Raw genomic sequence first — 17,704 nt, forward strand, 5'->3', positions numbered from 1 at the left:
TAAACCCAGGAGGCGGAGGTTGCAGTGAGCCAAGATCGTGCCACTGCACTCCAGCCTGGGCAACAAGAGCGAAACTCCATCTCAAAAAAAAAAAAGATATAGCTCTACTGCCTACCAACTTCAACAGGTGTGTATGAAGGTCTTACAATTAACATATGTAAAAGTGAGATAATAAACAAAATATGTATACAACAGTAAGTACAGGCAGGAAACTACAAATTGACACAAAGAACATCTAAGTTACAGAAAGGCCTCTGGAGAAGTTGAATCCACATTTCAGCCTAGAATCTAGAATGGTATAGAAGATTAGTGGTTAAGCCTGTAATCCCAGCACACTGGGAGGCCAAGGCAGGCAAATCACTTGAGGTCAGGAGTTCGAGAACAGACTGGCCAACACGGTGAAATCCTGTCTCAACAAAAAATACAAAAATTAGCCAGGCGTGGTGGCATGCACCTGTAATCCCAGCTACTCGGGAGGCTGAGGCAGGAGAATCATTTGAACCGGGGAGGTGGAGGTTGCAGTGAGCTGGGATCACCTCGCTGCACTCTAGCGACAGAGCCAGACTCTGTCTCAAAAAAAAAAGAAAATTGGGAAAAGGGAAGGTCATTCTAAGATGGGGAAGAATTTGCTAGAAGAGAAGTCTAACTATAAACAACTCGAGAGCAGGAATCGTCTTTCACTCATTGTTCTATCTCTTCACAGTACTTAGTACAGGGTGTGCCTTTGATAATGTTTTTTGGATAGGAGTTAGGAAATAGGCAGATTTATATGAGTAGAGTAGACATAGAAAGTAAATATGATCCACAGCATTGAGCATCAAAACTAAGAAATGATTAGCATTAACTAAAACAGACTTGTTTAGTCTGCTGGGCAAAGTGAGTCCTAGATTCAGTGCCTATGATTCAGTGTAAACAAAACTGGATGAAGTCACCTCAACTCCAAACACTACACAAATGTACAAAAGGCTGCATTGTTGTCACCTGGAATATACATATTGTCAATAAATATAATTTGCTTCATTTTCCACTATTTTTTACATCCTTAAAATCACTGGAGAACATGATTATTAATAGCTATATAAGGCTACACTAGAATTGATTTAATTGCAAAACTGCTACACAAGTTTCTCAAAGGCAGCAAAAGCACTCTTCTCGGGACTTAAAAACCCAAATGTTACTATTAAATATTTCATTTGCTGTTTTGTTTTGACACCCCCCTACCTTGCCAAAAAGGACCTATTTTATCTGTCCCAAGGAAAATATTAACTTTTTTTTTTTTTTGGAGACAGGGTCTCACTATGTCACCCAGGCTGGAGTGCAGTGGCACAATCAGGTGCGTGCCACCATGCCTGGATAATGTTTTGGTATTTTTCATAGAGACGGGGTTTCACCATGTTGCCAAGGCTAGTCTTGAACTCTTGGGCTCAAGAGATCTACCTGCTTCACTCTCCCAAAGTGCTGGGATTACAGGTGTGAGCCACCATACCCAGCCTTATTTTCACTACATATTAAATAGCGTATCTTCTTAGTGTAATATTAAGACAGATTTCATACTGGTCCTCACCACTAAAAATTCTGCATAACATTCTCTCAAGAAATGTGCCTCAAGCAGTGCCATGTGCTTAAAGGGTACAAGTACTTCACTAAAGAAGAAAGTGATCCAAGAGATTCTAAATACGGTTATAAAAATTATTAAGACTGAAAAATTGAGTTTAATAAAATTTTAAATTTGCATGCTGCACTACAGTGTATTCAGAAGACTGATATTTCTTTTCTCTTTTTTCTGAGAGGCAGTCTCACCCTGTCACCCAGAGTGGAGTGCAATGGCATGAACTCGGCTCACTGTAACCTCCATCTCCCGGGTTCAAGCAATTCTCCTGCCTCAGCCTCCTGAGTAGCTGGGATTACAGGTGCGCATCACCACACCTGGCTAATTTTTATCTTTACTAGAAACTGGGTTTCACCAAGTTGGCCAGGCTGGTCTCGAACTCCTGAGCTTAAGTGAGCCATCTGCCTTGGCCTCCCAAAGTGCTGGGATTACAGATGTGAGCCATCATGCCCAGCTTTTTTTTTAACTGAGTTTCACTCTTGTTGCCCAGGCTGGAGTGCAGTGGTGCTATTTTGGCTCACTGCAACCTCGGCCTCCTGGGTTCAAGCAATTCTCCTGCCTGAGCCTCGCAAGTAGCTGGGATTACGGGCACCAGCCACCATGTCTGGCTTTTTTGTATTTTTAGTGGAGATGGAGTTTTATCATGTTGGCCAAGAACTCTTGACCTCAGGTGATCCACCTGCCTCGGCCTCCCAAAGTGCTGGGATTACAGGCATGAGCCACCACACTTGGCCCAGAAGACTGATATTTCAAGAGTATTCTTATATGACTTTGCTCAAATATAGGACACACTGAAGAATAATAATACTTTGTAGTATCAAAGAAATTTTTAGCAGGAAGGAATCTTATAGAACAAGTCCAGTATTACTTTTTTTTTTTTTTTTTTGGAGACGGAGTTTCACTCTTGTTGCTCAGGCTGGAGTGCAATGGTGCAATCTTGGCTCACCGCAACCTCCACCTCCCAGCTTCAAGTGATTCTCCTGCCTCAGCCTCCCAAGTAGCTGGGATTATAGGTATGCACCACCACACCCAGCTAATTTTGTATTTTTAGTAGAGACGAGGTTTCTCCATGTTGGTCAGGCTGATCTTGAACTCCTGACTTCAGGTGATCCGCCTGCCTCAGCCTCCCAAGGTGTTGAGATTACAGGTGTGAGCCACCGCCGTATTAGCATTTTATGAGTGAGCAAATCTAGGTTAAGTTGCCTCTCCGACATAACTCAGCTGGAGGAGCAGAAAATAGGAATTAGGGAACTAGGTAATTTCTCTAAATGTAACACTTAATATAAATGAAGGAATATACTTATGTGGCTGGGCATGGTGGCTCACATCTGTAATCCCAGCTTTTTGGACAGTCAAGGACGGAGGATCACTTGAGGTCAGCAGTTCGAGACCAGCCTGGGCAACATAGTAAGACACTGCCTCTACAAAAATAAAAATAAAAATTGGCCAGATGTGGTGATGTTACCTGTGGTCCTAGCTACCTCCAGAAGCTGAGACAGGAGAATCACTTGAGCCCAAGAGTTTGAGGCTGCAGTAAGCTATGACGGTGCCATTGTACTCCAGCCTGGGAGATACTATCCAGCCTAGGAGATACAGCAAGACTCTATCTTTTTTTAAAAAAAGAAAAAGCACACACTTTTTGAAGAATAATAAGTACTGGTGAATTGACCCACCCACTTACAATACAGAACTGTATGACAAAGCTTCCCGCCATAATGGAAATAATCTATATATACATTGTCCAATATGATAGCCACAAACCACATGTGGCTACTAACAATTGAAATGTGATTAGTGATTTTGTTCCTGTTTTTTAAAAAATGCTCATTTATATCTTTTGCCCAATTCTCTATTTACTGTTTGTTTGTTTTCTGTTTTTTTGAAACAGAGTCTCACTCTGTTGCCCAGGCTGGAGTGCAGTGGCATGATCTCGGCTCACCACAATCTCCACCTCCCAGGTTCAAGTGATTCTCCTGCCTCAGCCTTCTGAGTAGCTGGGACTACAGGCACAAGCCACCACGCACAGCTAATTTCTGTATTTTTAGTAGAGACAGGGTTTCATTATGTTGGCCAGACTGGTCTCGAATTCCTGACCTTGTGATCTGTCCACCTCAGTCTCCCAAAGTGCTGGGATTACGGGTGTGTGCCACCACGCCTGGCCTATTTATTGGTTTTAATATTGATTTGTAGGCATGCTTTATTTATTTTAGATATCAACACTTTGACAGTTATGTGTGCTACAGATAGCTTCTCTAAGTTTGTATCTTGCCTCTTCACTTTCTTTTTTAAAAAACTGAGATAGGGTCTTGCCATAACTACTGGACTCAACAGATCTGCTTGTCTTGGCCTCCCAAAGTTCTGAGATTACAGGTGTGAGCCACCGCACCTGGCTGCCTCTTCACCTTCTTCACAGTGTCTTCTGTTCTTAATTTTAATATAGTTGGATTTGTCTCTTACTTGTGTATTATTTTAAAACGGTTTGCATATTCTGAGCCTATACCATTTATATTTTTAGGTTTTAAAGTTGTCTTTTACATTTAGGTCTTTAATCCACTGGAAATTTTTATGTTTGGCGTAAGGTAGGAATACAAGGTACAATTTCATTTTTCCCATGTGGATATTCACTTTTCTCTGCATTCTCCTTTCGCCAGTTATCTGCAATGTCTTCTGTTTTATATTGCATTTCCAAACATGTATGACTACGATTCTAGGCCTTTAGCCTGTTTCACTGGTTAGTCTATTCCACACCAATGCCACACTAAATTTTACTTGCCAGTACTGATATTTGGTAGAGCAAGTCCTCAAATCTATCATCTATTCTTTCTTTCTTCTTCTTCTTCTTTTTTTTTTTTTGAGATAGAGTATTGCTCTGTGGCTCAGGCTGGGGCGCAGTGGTGCATTCTCAGCTCACTGCAACCTCTGCCTCCTGGGTTCAAGCGATTCTCCTGCCTCAGCCTCCCAAGTGGCTGGGGCTACAGGTGCCCACCACCACGCCCAGTTTTTATATTTTTTAGTGGAGAGGAGGTTTCACCATGTTGGCCAGGCTGGTCTCGAACTCCTGACCTCAAGTGACCCACCCACCTCAGCCTCCCAAGTGCTGGGATTACAGGCGTGAGCCACACCGCACCCAGCCCTCATATCTATTCTTTTTCCATAATAATGTCAAGGTTATCCTTGGCCTTCTGCTCTTCTACATGAATTTTAGAATCAGTTTGAAGTTTCCAAGAACTGCATTGACCCTATAGATCAATTTGGGGAGAACTGACAATCTTCACATCTATGAAATTGGGATATCTATTTAATAAGATTTTTTACTTTCTCCATAGTTGCTTAATTTTTTAATGTACTGATCATTTCTCCATCGATTTTTCCACCACAAAATTATTTCTTAAGTTTTTAAAAATTTTAAATTCATTTATTTTTTATTTTTTTGAGATGGAGTCTCCCTCTGTTGCCCAGGCTGGAGTGCAGTGGCACAACCTGGGGTTACTGCAAACTCTGCCTCTCAGGTTCAAGTGATTCTCCTGCTTCAGCCTCCCAAGTAGGTGGGATTACAGGTGTGTGCCACCATGCCTGGCTTATTTTTTTGTATTTTTAGTAGAGATGGGGTTTCACCATGTTGGACAGGCTGATCTCGAACTCCTGGCCTCAGGTGACCTACATGCCTCGGCCTCCCAAAGTGTTGGGATTACAGGCATGAGCCACGGTGCCTGGCCTTAAATTTATTTCTATGTTTTAGAGACAGGGTCTCGTCCTATCTCCCAGGCTGGCAAGCAGTGACACAATCATAGCTCTCTGCATACTCAAACTCCAGGGCTCAAGCTGTTCTCCTGCCTCAGCCTCTCAATTAGCGGGGACTACAGGCATGAGTAACCGTGCCCAGATTAAAACTATTTCTAGATATTAAATGATATTATTTACCTACTGCAATGAATGGTCAGGGAACCTCAAATATTTGCTGGACTGACTTGTTTCTGATTGGTTTCCTTAATTTATACGGCCAACAAATACTTATTAATAATAAGCTACCCCAGCCTGGCCAATATGATGAAACCTCATCTCTACTAAAAATACAAAAAAAAAAAAAAAAAAAATTAGCCAGGACCCAGAATAGCTTGAACCCAGAAGGCAGGGATTGCAGTGAGCAGAGATCACGCCACTGCACTCCAGCCTGGCTGACAGAGCGAGACTCCATCAAAGAAGAAGAAAAAGAAGAAGAAGAGGAAGAAGAGGAAGAAGAGGAGGAGGAAGAGGAGGAGGAAGAAGAGGAAGAGGAGGAAGAGGAAGAAGAAGAGGAAGACGAGGAAGAGGAAGAAAGAAGAGGAAGAAAGAAGGAAGAAGGAAGAAAGAAGAAAGAAGAAAGAAGAAGAAGAAGTAGTTATCTATGTGCCAGACTCTATGCTATGCACTGATGGAAAAAAGAAAGTCCTCTACCATTCTACTCTCACCCTTGAAAAAACCATTGTCTCTCTTCTTTTCCTTCATTCCAGTTCCACCAAAAATATGTTCTATGCTTGAATCTTAACTTGAACAATTCTTCCTATCGGACAATCCATCATCCTCTGCACATTAAAACTTGAATGGTTCTTTTAATTTCATGTGCTCTGAAGAGGAGACAGAAAGCGTGGTAATCCTAAGCATTACGATACGTCTCTTCCTACAAGATCTGCACCTGTCGCAGTAGATGAATTCATTCAAGTCACTTACATAAACAATTTCAATCTTAGGGCTTCAAAACCTCCCACGGATATGTAAACTGCCCCAACAAGGAAAGAAGCAAGTATAACAAAAATGGCATAAACTACGGTTTCCGCATTAGGAAGTCTTAAGACGCATTAAGAATTACTTAAGGCCGGGTACGGTGGTTCATACCTGTAATTCCACCACTTTGGGAGGCTCAGGCGGGTGGATCACTTGAGGTCAGGAGTTCACGACCAGACTGGCCAACATGGGGAAAATCCATCTCTACTAAAATACAAAAATTAGCCAGGCATGGTGGCGCGCGCCTGTAGTCCCAGCTACTTGGGAGGCTGACGCACGAGAATCGGCTTGAACCTGGGAGGTGGAGGTTGCAGTGAGCCGAGATCGCGCCACTGCACTCCAGCCTGGGCGACAGAGCAAGACTCTGTCAAAGAAAAAAAAAAAAAAACCTTAACTAGGAAACTGGTGAAAACTAGTTTTCTTAACTAGAAAATTGGTGGTGATTTCCTCAGATTTTATACCGGAAACTCAGGCTAGTCAGGTCTCGGAAATATAGGTCAGATTTCTAGGTCGGCCCGCCTACTCCCCAACCTTCCAACATTAAGATCTCTCCAGGGCCTTCAAGCTCTGTCTTCATCCCTAAATTTACTCAGGTCTTTCATTCACAGAACAGTTATTCAGTACTTATGTTGTTGTCAAACACAGTGGCTAGATGAAGGGAATACAAAAGCACAATCTTTGCAGTCAAAGGGGCTCACAGCAAGAGTAAGGTTTGTAAATACATAATTACTCCACAATGTGATAATCGATATCTTTGAAAACAGAAGGGTTGATTCAATCTTCCAGGGAGTGACTGAGTTGGGTCTTACAAAGGATGAGCTTTGCAATTCAAGAAAAAAGAAAAAAAAGGCAGACCATTTCAGCAGACAGAAAGGCGTGGTTAGGCGTGTGCTGTGAGCTGTTTGAGGCCAGTGAAGCTGGGGGTATGAGGAGGGCTCGCACCAGGTGGAGGTTGGGAAACCTCGGAGTTGCGGGAGAAATCAGAATCCAGGTCCTCTCAGGCACCCTGGGGCCGCTCCCCATAGCCAGCTGCCCCCGCTCCAAGCCCCACTACAAGCCGGGAAACGCAAAACGGAGGCAACCTGGCCAAAGGCAGAGGAACCCCCCCCCAAGACCCTGAGGACCCAGACCTGGCCCTGCGGACTGCCCGCACCTTGCCAAGCAGCCGTCTTAGGCCCTCGCAGTCGAACTCCATCTCCAGCCCGGTCCCGAGCCAGATCGCACGACCCCAGCCTCCGGGCCTTGTTCCGGACTTGCTGCAGGACGGAAGCCGCTGAGGACCAAACTTCCCGGCGGTCCAGGGCTCCGCCTCTTCCCAGACTGAAAACTTCACCCGCATTCAAAGCACGGGTTCAGCCGCGGCTGCGTCCGGAATCCGAGGTACCTGCTTCTTGACCCCGGAGTGGGCAAGTGACGAGGGCACGGCCAGAAATGCGTTGGTGTCAAGGAAACCACAACCCATCTTCCTGGAAGGAAACCTGGGGACACTTATGAAGAGAAGACTAGGAAGGACCGGAGTAGAATCTCTAAAGGAGGTAGAAGCAACACGCGGTGTTCTTGAAGAGTTTCCAGACAGATGTGTTAAATTCCGCAGTGTATCAGGAAAGAGCAAGACCGAAAAATTGCAGTTGAATTTAGGAAGGAGGCGGTAATGGAATTTCAGAAGCAAAATTTCAGGGAGTAGAAAGCAGAAACAAAGTCAGGAGGATCCTTGTCGGAGAAGCGGAGCCACAGCATCAGGGTGGCGCAGCACGGGGCGAGGGGTTGCTTTTTAATATTTTTAGGGGTGCCATAACAATGTTGGTGGTCAAAGAGAGGAGACAGCCAGGTGAACAAAAAAGTTGGAAAACAAGAGAGGAGGGAGGTGGGTGAATAAGGTCATTTGGAGAAGGTGGGCGAAGAAGAGATGCAGAGTACAGTAATTTTCTGGTATTATTTGGTCTCCTTGACCCGTGAGTGACTTACCTTCCCTGTATCCCTGGCATGAGCCACTGAAGCGAAAAGTCAGGAGCTGGATATTGTAATTGTCAAGAGGTTGGGCGTATAGGAGGGAGATTGTATTTATAGGAAGATTTGAAGGGAGCGTTGCCCTGACTCAGGAGAAGCAGCTGAAAAGCTGGAAGGAACATTCATTCAGAAAGTATTTATTGAGCATCTACTAGTTGCCAGCTACTTTTCCAGGTCTCAGGATACAGCAGTGAACAAAATACACTCAGATAGCTGCTGTCTTGAGGGTGTCATTCCTTTTTTAGCAGAGGGAGAGCAAAACAATAAATGTAATAAGTAAATTATTCAGCGTGTCAGAAGGTTGATTATGTGTTGTGGAGAATAAATTCATAAAAGGGTAAGGAGATTGGGGTAGTTCTGAGGGGTGAGGGAGTAAGTGTTACGAATCAGAGTGCAGACAAAGCAGAAGCCTAAGACAGGCATGTGCAGAGGGAGGCTCAACACAGCAAGAAGGCCAGTGTGGCTGGAGTAGAATGAAGTAAGACAGGAGTAGAGACAAGGAGGCTAAGTCAGGGAAACAAGAGGGAGGAACAAATGGTTTAGAGAAGTGAGTCTTTTAGTGTGATCTCCAGACCTGCAGCCTCAGATGCTGGGAGTTGTTGGAAGTGCAGAGTCTGCCGGGCGCGGTGGCTCACGCCTGTGATTCCAGCACTTTGGGAGGCCGAGGCGGGAGGATCACGAGGTCAGGAGATCGAGACCATCATGACTAACACAGTGAAACCCCGCCCGTACTAAAAATACAAAAAATTAGCCGGGCGTGGTGACGGGCACCTGTAGTCCCAGCTACTCAGGAGGCTGAGTCAGGAGAATGGCGTGAAACCAGGAGGCGGAGCTTGCAGTGAGCCGAGATCGTGCCACTGCACTCCAGCCTGGGCCACAGGGCCAGACTCCGTCTCAAAAAAAAAAAAAAGAAGTGCAGAGTCTAAGACCTCACCCCAGCTTTATTCAATCACAGACTCTGGGGTCGGGGACCAGCAGTTCTCTTTTAACAAGTCTTCCAGATGACTCTGATGGGTGATGAAATCCAAGAACCACGTGGGGCTTTGTAGACAATTGTAAGGATTCTGGCCTGTCCATGCCCTCCAGCCAGAGACCATCAGGAGCACACCTGTACTTAAACAAGTTGAGTTCATTATTAATAGTTCTTGCAGTGAGGAAGCAGGTGCTGTGGAGAACCATTGGGACAGCTTGGTGAGAGAGAGAACCTATTACAGAATTTGGGCGATTTGCAGGAGGGCTCAAGAAAGCCAGGCTTCACCCTGGATTGGGTGCTGTCAGAAAGCAGGGACGTTTCTGAGACTATCTGAATCAGTATTGTCTGTAAGATGGACAGACTAGAATGAAGATAAAGCTATACTTGGTAAAGAAGCAGCAGTCACTCATAATAGAGAAAAACATTTTTATATTTCATGGCTTGCAGTGACCTTGCTCTCTTGTCTCTTAGACAACATTTTGAAATGGCCTCATTGTGTCTCACTTTTTTTAGTCTGACTGACCTTGTCTCATGTTGGTGTTCTGTGAGATTATGTCCCACAGAAGAATAACTGGGCCAAGCTGTGAGCATCAGTCCAGCTTCTAACAAGCCTGAAGTCTAGCTGTGTCAGACCAGCTCTCAGATGTCAGGGCCTGCCTCTTCCTTTCTCAGGCTTTTAATCTGGGAGAAAGAGAAAGCCACTGGGAGGTTTCGAACAGAACAGTGACATGATCTGACTGAGTTTTAAAAAAATATTAATAACTCTGCGGTGTTGTGAAGAGGCAGCAGTATGGGGCAAGAGTAGGCCAGAAGACAACGTAGGAGGAAGATTACAGAGAAAAGTTGATAGAAGGGCTGTTAAGTGCATCTCAGCCAGATCTAACCCACCTTGAAACAGAACTGCCAGGGGCTGCAAGTTCTAATAGATCCTGCCAGAAATCTGTGTTATAAGGAAAAAATACCCATTAGCAGCAAGGCCAGGGCAAGATTGTTCCATCTTTTATGAAAGAGTCTTATGGAAGAGGCCTTCCAGCCAAACCTTCAATTCTCTTCTGGTCTAGTCACTATACACACTTTATGCCAGATAGAGTGTGAGTGAATGTGTGTGTATGTGTGTGTGTGTAGTGTTTCCTTTGTGAAGGGTACATTGCTAAGAGTTTTATGTGCTTTAACTCTGTTCATCTTCCTAAGACCCTATGACCTGGATAGAATTATTACCTCAGTTTTACTGATAAGAAAACTGTGGTTTATTGTTATATTACCTATTTTCCATGTTTCTGAGATTCTGTTGAATAAGAGATATATTAATGATAGCTTTTGGGGGGAGAAGAAAACTACAAAATTAAACACATACTGACTTTAACACACCTATTTCAAAAGAACTTAAATGTGAAATATAGGATATGTGTATAATTGTCTCCATTTTACAGATTGGAAAACCAAAGACTAAGGTTAAGTTACTGCAGGAGATGATGTCAAAGACTATTTTCCTAAGCTGCGTGTTATACTGCCTCTCACTGTGTGTGAAATTGTGATGACACTTTGTGATTAATAATAATAGTCTAGGAAACCAGCCAGGTGTGGTGGCTCATGCCTGTAATCCCAGGACGTTGGAATGCCCAGGCGGGCGTATCACCTGAGGTCAGGAGTTCAAGACCAGCCTGGCCAACATGGCGAAACCTCATCTTTGCTAAAAATACAAAAATTAGCGGGGTGTGGTGGCAGGCACCTGTAATCTCAGCTATTTAGGAGGCTGAGGCAGGGAGAATTGCTTGAATCTGGGAGGCGGAGGTTGCAGTGAGCCGAAATCTTGCCACTGCATTCTAGCCTGGGCAACAGAGTGAGATTCCATCAAAAAAAAAAAAAAGTCTACAGAAGTCTGAATTATGTGCCTATATTGCTATGCAGTTACAAGAGAAAGGCTGTATAGTACAGACATTGGCTTTTTTTTTTAAAGCCTCTCCCTTGACTTCCATCCTGACCACCAGGCTACCCTCATCTCCTGAAACTGGTGCTGTTAGATCCTATAATCCAATTAGATTGAAACATTCACTCTTCCCCAAGTACATTGTGTTCTTCCTTGCCTCATGCCTTACCTGCCAGGAATATTTTATTGTACTGTTGTACCTGTCTACCTCCATTTCCACTCCTCTTTCTGTCCTCAGATACTGTAAGGCCCTGGCAAATAGGGGTTGAATCTCATTCATCTCTATATTCCCAGTGCCTATTATAATTATTGAATAGTGTAATTATTGAAGATATAGACCTGCCCCTGTATACAGTCACGTATACAGTTTGTTTTGTGTCCAATTTCTGGAATGTTTGTAGATTTACTGAAGTCTGCTAGACCCCAGGCATTGTTGGTGGGAGCATAATTTGCTACAACCTTTGGGCAGAGTAGTCTTGTAGACCTTTGACCCTATAATGCCACGTTGGGAATCTGTCTTACAGAAATAAAAGTACTCAGGATATATGTACAAAGATGTTAATAATGTTAAAAGGGGGAAAATGTCCCAAACATACGCTGCATCTTTGTAAGTTTTAGAAAAAACACAAAAAATGGCTTGTTTAAAATTAGAACTTGTGTTTTTGGTGCTCTACCTCTGATCTCTGTTTATACCCTTTGTTGCTTTCATGATTATTGGCCCTATCAGACATATTTTTAGGGGACGAAACTTTGTTATTCTAAATATCACACATATATATATTCTTACATACTCCTTTTTTTTTTGAGATGGAGTCTTGCTCTGTTACCCTGGCTAGAGTGCAGTGGCACGATCATAGCTCACTGCAACCTCTGCCTCCTGGGTTCAAATGATTCTCCTGTTTTAGCCTCCCAAGAAGCTGAGATTACAGGTGTGTACCAACACGCCCAGCTAATTTTTGAATTTTTAGTAGAGGCAGGGTTTCACCATGTTGGTCAGGCTGGTTTCAAACTCCTGACCTCAGGTTATCCACCCACCGCTGCCTCCCAAAGTGCTAGGATTACAGGCGTGAGCCACCGCGCCCAGCCTATCATATACTTCTTAAATGTATGGAACTTAACTGTTGTGTTCATTGACAGCAATTTTGCATCTCAGGTCATCCTCAAATATCTTTTGTAACAACCTATGTTTTTATGACCTTGTGAATTAAAACTGCAATTTTTCTTAAGCTAATTCTTTTTGTAAGGATTTTATTTTATTTTATTTTATTTTATTTTATCATTATTTTTTGAGATAGAGTCTCCACTGTCGCCCAGGCTGGAGTACAGTGCTGCAGTCTCTGCTCATTTCAACCTCCACCTCCCAGGTTCCAGCGATTCTCATGCCTCTGCCTCCCAAGTAGCTGGGATTACAGGCGCCTGCCACCATGCCCAGCTATTTTTTGTATGTTTAGTAGAGACAGGGTTTTCCCATATTTGCCAGGCTGAGCTGGAACTCCTGGCCTCAGGTGATCCTCCTGCCTCCTCCTCCCAGAGTGCTGAGATGACAGGCCTAAGCCACTGCGCTGGGCCTGTAAGGATTTTATACAGCCTCTGCATTTTCTTACTGTGTCTAAACTTGCATGCTTTTTTTTTTTTTTTTTTTTTTGAGGCAGAGTTTCCTTTGTTACCCAGGCTGGAGTGCAGTGGCACAATCTTGGCTCACTGCAACCTCAGTCTCCCGAGTAACTGGGATTACAGGCATGCACTACCACGCCTGGCTAATTTTTGTATTTTTAGTAGAGATGGGGTTTTGCCATGTTGGCCAGGCTGGTCTAGAACTTCTGACTTCAGGTGATTCACCCACCTCTATCTCCCAAAGTGCTGGGATTACAGGTGTGAGCCCCTGCACCCAGCCTGAACTTTGCATATTTTCTTGTCATCTTTTTGCTTCCCTGGTTAACAAGAAAGAAATTGGCCATGATTAGAAATTTGTTAGGAAAAAAAAAATTATTTTACCACCAATACATTTATTTGCAGGAGATAGGGTCAAATCTTACCATTAACTTTTTTTTTTTTTGAGACGGAGTCCCACTGTGCCACCCAGGCTGGAGTGCAGTGGTGCAATCTCAACTCACTGCAACCTCTACCTCCTGGGTTCACGAGATTCTCCTGCCTCAGCCTCCCGAGTAGCTTGGATTACAGGTGCCCACCACCATGCCCAGCTGATCTTTTTCATATTTTTAGTAGACATGGCATTTCACTATATGTTGACCAGTCTGGTCTCAAACTCCTGACCTCAAGTGATCCACCCACTTCGGCCTCCTAAAGTGCTGGGATTATAGGCATGAGCCACCACACCTGGCCTTATGGACTTTTAAACTAGGTAGGACTAGAGTCACTGATCTGCCTAACCTCTGGGTGTTTATCCTGCACACAAGGCATCACCAGTAAATACATGAGCATTAGATGAGGGGGACACATTCTGACTAATCACATGATTGCCTATTCAGAGGAAGGTGCTGCCCTTGTATCAAAAGAAGTATTGAGAAAAATAAAGGCAGAGCCTAACATTTGCCTCCTAGCACGGGCTGAAACATGATAGTGGCCTTGTGCAGAAGAATGGTGCTTTCAGTGAGCTGCAAGATAGGAGCTGGACCAACTAGGGGGTTGGACAGGGGTGGGATCTGACCTGATTAGCCTTTCCCCATCCAGTCTGGGCCTCCAAAAGCCATTCTCTGGCCCTCTGAACAAGGCAGACTCAGCAAATCTGGGAGGTATGGGGATTCTGCCAATTCCCCACCTAGCCCCCACCTCCCCCAGGTTTGGCAGGTGATCTAATCCCCAGGGTGCAGCCCCACCCCCATCTGACCCCACATCTGGACAAACACATGACAAATATGGAAACTGAAGCCCAGCTGGGCTGGAGCACATCTGGTTGTTGCTGCATTGGAGTCATCTTGAAGGTGTCCTGAGATAATCAGGCCTCACCCGTAGGGGCCAGGTTGAGACAGCGTGTTTTTTTTGAAGATGACTCAGGTTGCTCCAGGTCAAAGCATGATCCTGATGACACTTGGTGGAAAAGCAGGCTGGAGCCTCATAAGAGCTGGCCCTGCAGCTCTTCTTACAGCAGTAAATCCAGGATTTGAACACCAGTGAGTAAGGCGAGAGCCCAGCCTGCGGCCCACAGTTGTTCACAGCCATGAGGCTGCCAACCAGCAGGAAAGGGGAGGTCAGCATGCTCACTGCAATCTCCATCACAAACTTGATGTAGCTCTGGATGGATAGGGCCTGGCCTAACTGGGAACCCCAATTCTGGTAATTTCTTAGCCCCCCTAGGTGTCACTCATGCTGTCATCTACCAGGTAGTCATTGATAAAAGTGGGCCAGCAGGTTATAGCCTCACAAGAAAACTACTTCACCCAGGAGATGAAGGATCAAGCCAACAAAGAATCCCAGCAGCCCTTCCTCTTTGAAAATCTTCTCACTGGAGCTCAGCACACCACTGTACTTGACCTCCCATCCCACAAATTAGACCATGCAGCACATTGAGATGGCATGCAGGGGGTGGGCCAACATACAGGACACACACTGCATCATCATCCCCTAGGAGGTCTCCTTCACTGCTTGCTTCAGAGAAGTCTTCATATCCGTCCTTATTGGAAACCTGCTTGTTTTCATCTGGAGGGAAAACCTTCCTGCTGCCCCCGTTACAAAGGAGAGGGGTCACATCAGTTGGAGGCTCAGAACTCCGAACAGCCCTGTCTTGCCATCCATCACATCCATGCCCACTGCCACAAAAAGCTTCAGTGGTCAGGGAGTTGTCTTCAGGCCCCAGGCCCCACCATCCATTCTGCTGGCCAAGGGTAGGATGGATGTGCGTGGGTGCTCTCCACCTTCACTGCAAGTTCCTGCTCCACCTCCAGCTCCTGCCATCTCCATGGCACTACCACAAGCCTGGGGCCAGAAATTTTAACAATCATAGCATTGTTTATGGTGGTAAAAATTGGGAAAAAATCTGAATGTACATTATGCCAGTTATTTATTGCCTTTTAGTTCCAAATCCACCATTTATTGCTTGCTCTACCATAATGAAGCTGGGCCCTCTAAGCATTTCTTCCTTGTTAGTGGAATGCTAACATTTTGTCAGTAGAGGGCCTTCGGAGGATACTACAAGAGGAAGGGCTTTCTCTTCCTAGTTCCAGTGTGTGTCTATTCCTGATTCTGTTCAAGGCTGCCAATGGCATGTGTGGGGACTTCTAGTGGCACTCACCCTGTCAAGTATCAGTGGCTCCGCTGCGGGCTGCTTCCACACCTGTGTCACTGAGACAATTTTCCAGTGAGTTCCACCAGCACCCATTGCCAGCATTAGCCTGCAGCAGCTCATTAGACCACTACTGTCCAGTTGGTCATGTCCACAACTCCTCCAACATGTTTTGGATCTCAGCCCTGGAGGGGATGGGACTATTCCAAATTTATTGCTTCCTTTGGGTACTTTGCCTCAGCCCTAGCGGTAGTGACTACTCCCTATGTATGCTGTTCCTGTAATATGTAACACTTTCTACCCCTTCTATAGTCAGTCACTTGCTCCTAGTTGGTAACTCCCTTTATTAAAATTTTCAAATTACTGTGTGGTTTTCTGTCTCCTGATTGGACTTAACCTACTGTATCATTGGGAGCAAGATGAAATAAACTAGAATATTATGCAAGAATTAAGAATAACGTAACCTAGGCACAGTGGCTCACACCTGTAATCTCAGCACTTTGGAAGGCCGAGGCAAGAGGCTAACTTGAGCCCAGGAGTTTGAGACCTGCCTGGTCAACATAGCGAGACCCTACCTTTGAAAAAAAAAAAAAATTAGCCAGGCATGGTGGTACACACTTGTAGTCCCACCTACTTGGGAGGCTGAGATGGGAGGATCGCTCTAGCCCAGGAGTTCAAGGCTACAGTGATCTGTGACTGCCACTGCACTCCAGTCTTGACAACAAAGACTGTCCAAGAACATACACTTCTGCTTCTGCCTATGAAGGATCAACTGTTACAGAAATTACCTTCTCTTTATAAATAGAAAATTGCACAAAACATGAAATAATTGTTTTCAGATCTTGTACAAGAGACAGCACAAGACTGTGTACTTTGAAAGAAAGGAAACCAGTGAAGGTGAGTCCTACAATTGCTCCCGCCAGGTGGCAGTTTTCAGGCTGTAGCACAGAAAGGGGTTACCCAACTGAGCGTTTCACTGAGTTGGAAAGAAAGATAGCAAAGTACAGCAGAGGCCAGAATTTGCAGGATGGAGTACTAAGAAGAGGGAGCTCCATGGAGAAAGCTCTGTAGCTTTCCACAGGGGCCCTTGTGAGTCCAGCTGAGTTCTGTCTGCACATATATGGGATAAAACTCGATGAGGCCTGGAAAAGATCCACCCAAAAGCAGTAGGCCAAACACTTATTGGAGTTCCTGAAGGGCAGGGAATTGTGAAACATTCCACAGATTTGAAAGATCAAGGCTGGGCACAGTGGCTCACGCCTGTAACCCGAGCACTTTGGGAAGCCGAGGCCAGCGGATCACCTGAGTTCGGGAGTTCGAGACCAGCCTAACCAACGTGGAGAAACCCTGTCTGTACTAAAAATACAAAATTAGCTGGGCGTGGTGGTGGGTGCCTGTAATCCCAGCTACTCGGGAGGCTGAGGCGGAAGAATCACTTGAACCCGGGAGGCGGAGGTTTCAGTGAGCCAAGATCACACCATTGCACTCCAGCCTAGGCAACAAGAGCGAAACTCCGTCTTAAAAAAAAAAATCTAATACAATCGGCCTCAGAGAAGGTGCTCAGAGAAAGTGGTCATTAACTTAGCAGTGGGGATATTAACCCTAGAGTAAAGGCTGCTCCTGGTCTATCATAAAACTTAGAACAAACCTCAGAAGAATCAAACTGATCACAAGTAACTTAAGTGCACCTTAGAATAAAATTTAACACTGTTGAAAGGAATGCAACAAAATGCAGCACTCAGCACTAACATTTACCATGTTCAACATCTAATCAAAAGTTGTAAGACATTTAAAGAAGCAGGAAATATCACAACAGGTCAGACGCAGTGGCTCATGCCTGTAATCCCAGGACTTTGGGAGGATGAGGCGGGTGGATCACCTGAGGTCAGGAGTTCGAGACCAGCCTGGCCAACATGGTGAAACCCCATCTCTACTAAAAATACAAAAATTAGCCTGGCGTGGTGATGGGTGCCTATAATCCCAACTACTTGGGAGGCTGAGGCAGGAGAATCACTTGAACCCAGGAGGTGGAGGTTTCAATGAGCTGAGATCACACCACTGCACTCCAGCCTGGGCGACAGAGCAAGACTCCATCTCAAAAAAAAAATTCTAGAGATGAAAAATACATTAAATGTCCATGATGTTGTAGCAGAAAAGCAAAAAAGATACTTGGTAACCTCTGAGAGG

General features: G+C 44.8%; 1 protein-coding gene and 1 pseudogene across 2 annotated transcripts in view; both read right to left on the reverse strand.

Annotated features, from left to right (window-relative positions):
• UEVLD (UEV and lactate/malate dehyrogenase domains) overlaps window positions 1-7,657 on the reverse strand; it is a 72,944-nt gene extending 65,287 nt beyond the window's left edge. Inside the window, exon 1 of one of the 2 annotated variants that reach the window (XM_011937469.1) lies at window positions 7,524-7,657. Coding sequence is in view for 1 of the 2 variants with exons in the window: in XM_011937468.1 (XP_011792858.1) it covers window positions 7,524-7,565 (42 nt within the window). In the remaining variant the exon portion in view is untranslated. The remainder of the gene's footprint in view (window positions 1-7,523) is intronic. The other variant, XM_011937468.1, reaches the window with a different exon arrangement.
• Window positions 7,658-14,233: 6,576 nt separating this feature from the next.
• On the reverse strand, window positions 14,234-14,947 carry LOC105508632 (annotated as a pseudogene).
• Between the last annotated feature and the right edge of the window lie 2,757 nt (window positions 14,948-17,704).

This window comes from Colobus angolensis, unplaced genomic scaffold, assembly GCF_000951035.1.
Source record: "Colobus angolensis palliatus isolate OR3802 unplaced genomic scaffold, Cang.pa_1.0 Scaffold164, whole genome shotgun sequence".
Taxonomy (NCBI): domain Eukaryota; kingdom Metazoa; phylum Chordata; class Mammalia; order Primates; family Cercopithecidae; genus Colobus; species Colobus angolensis.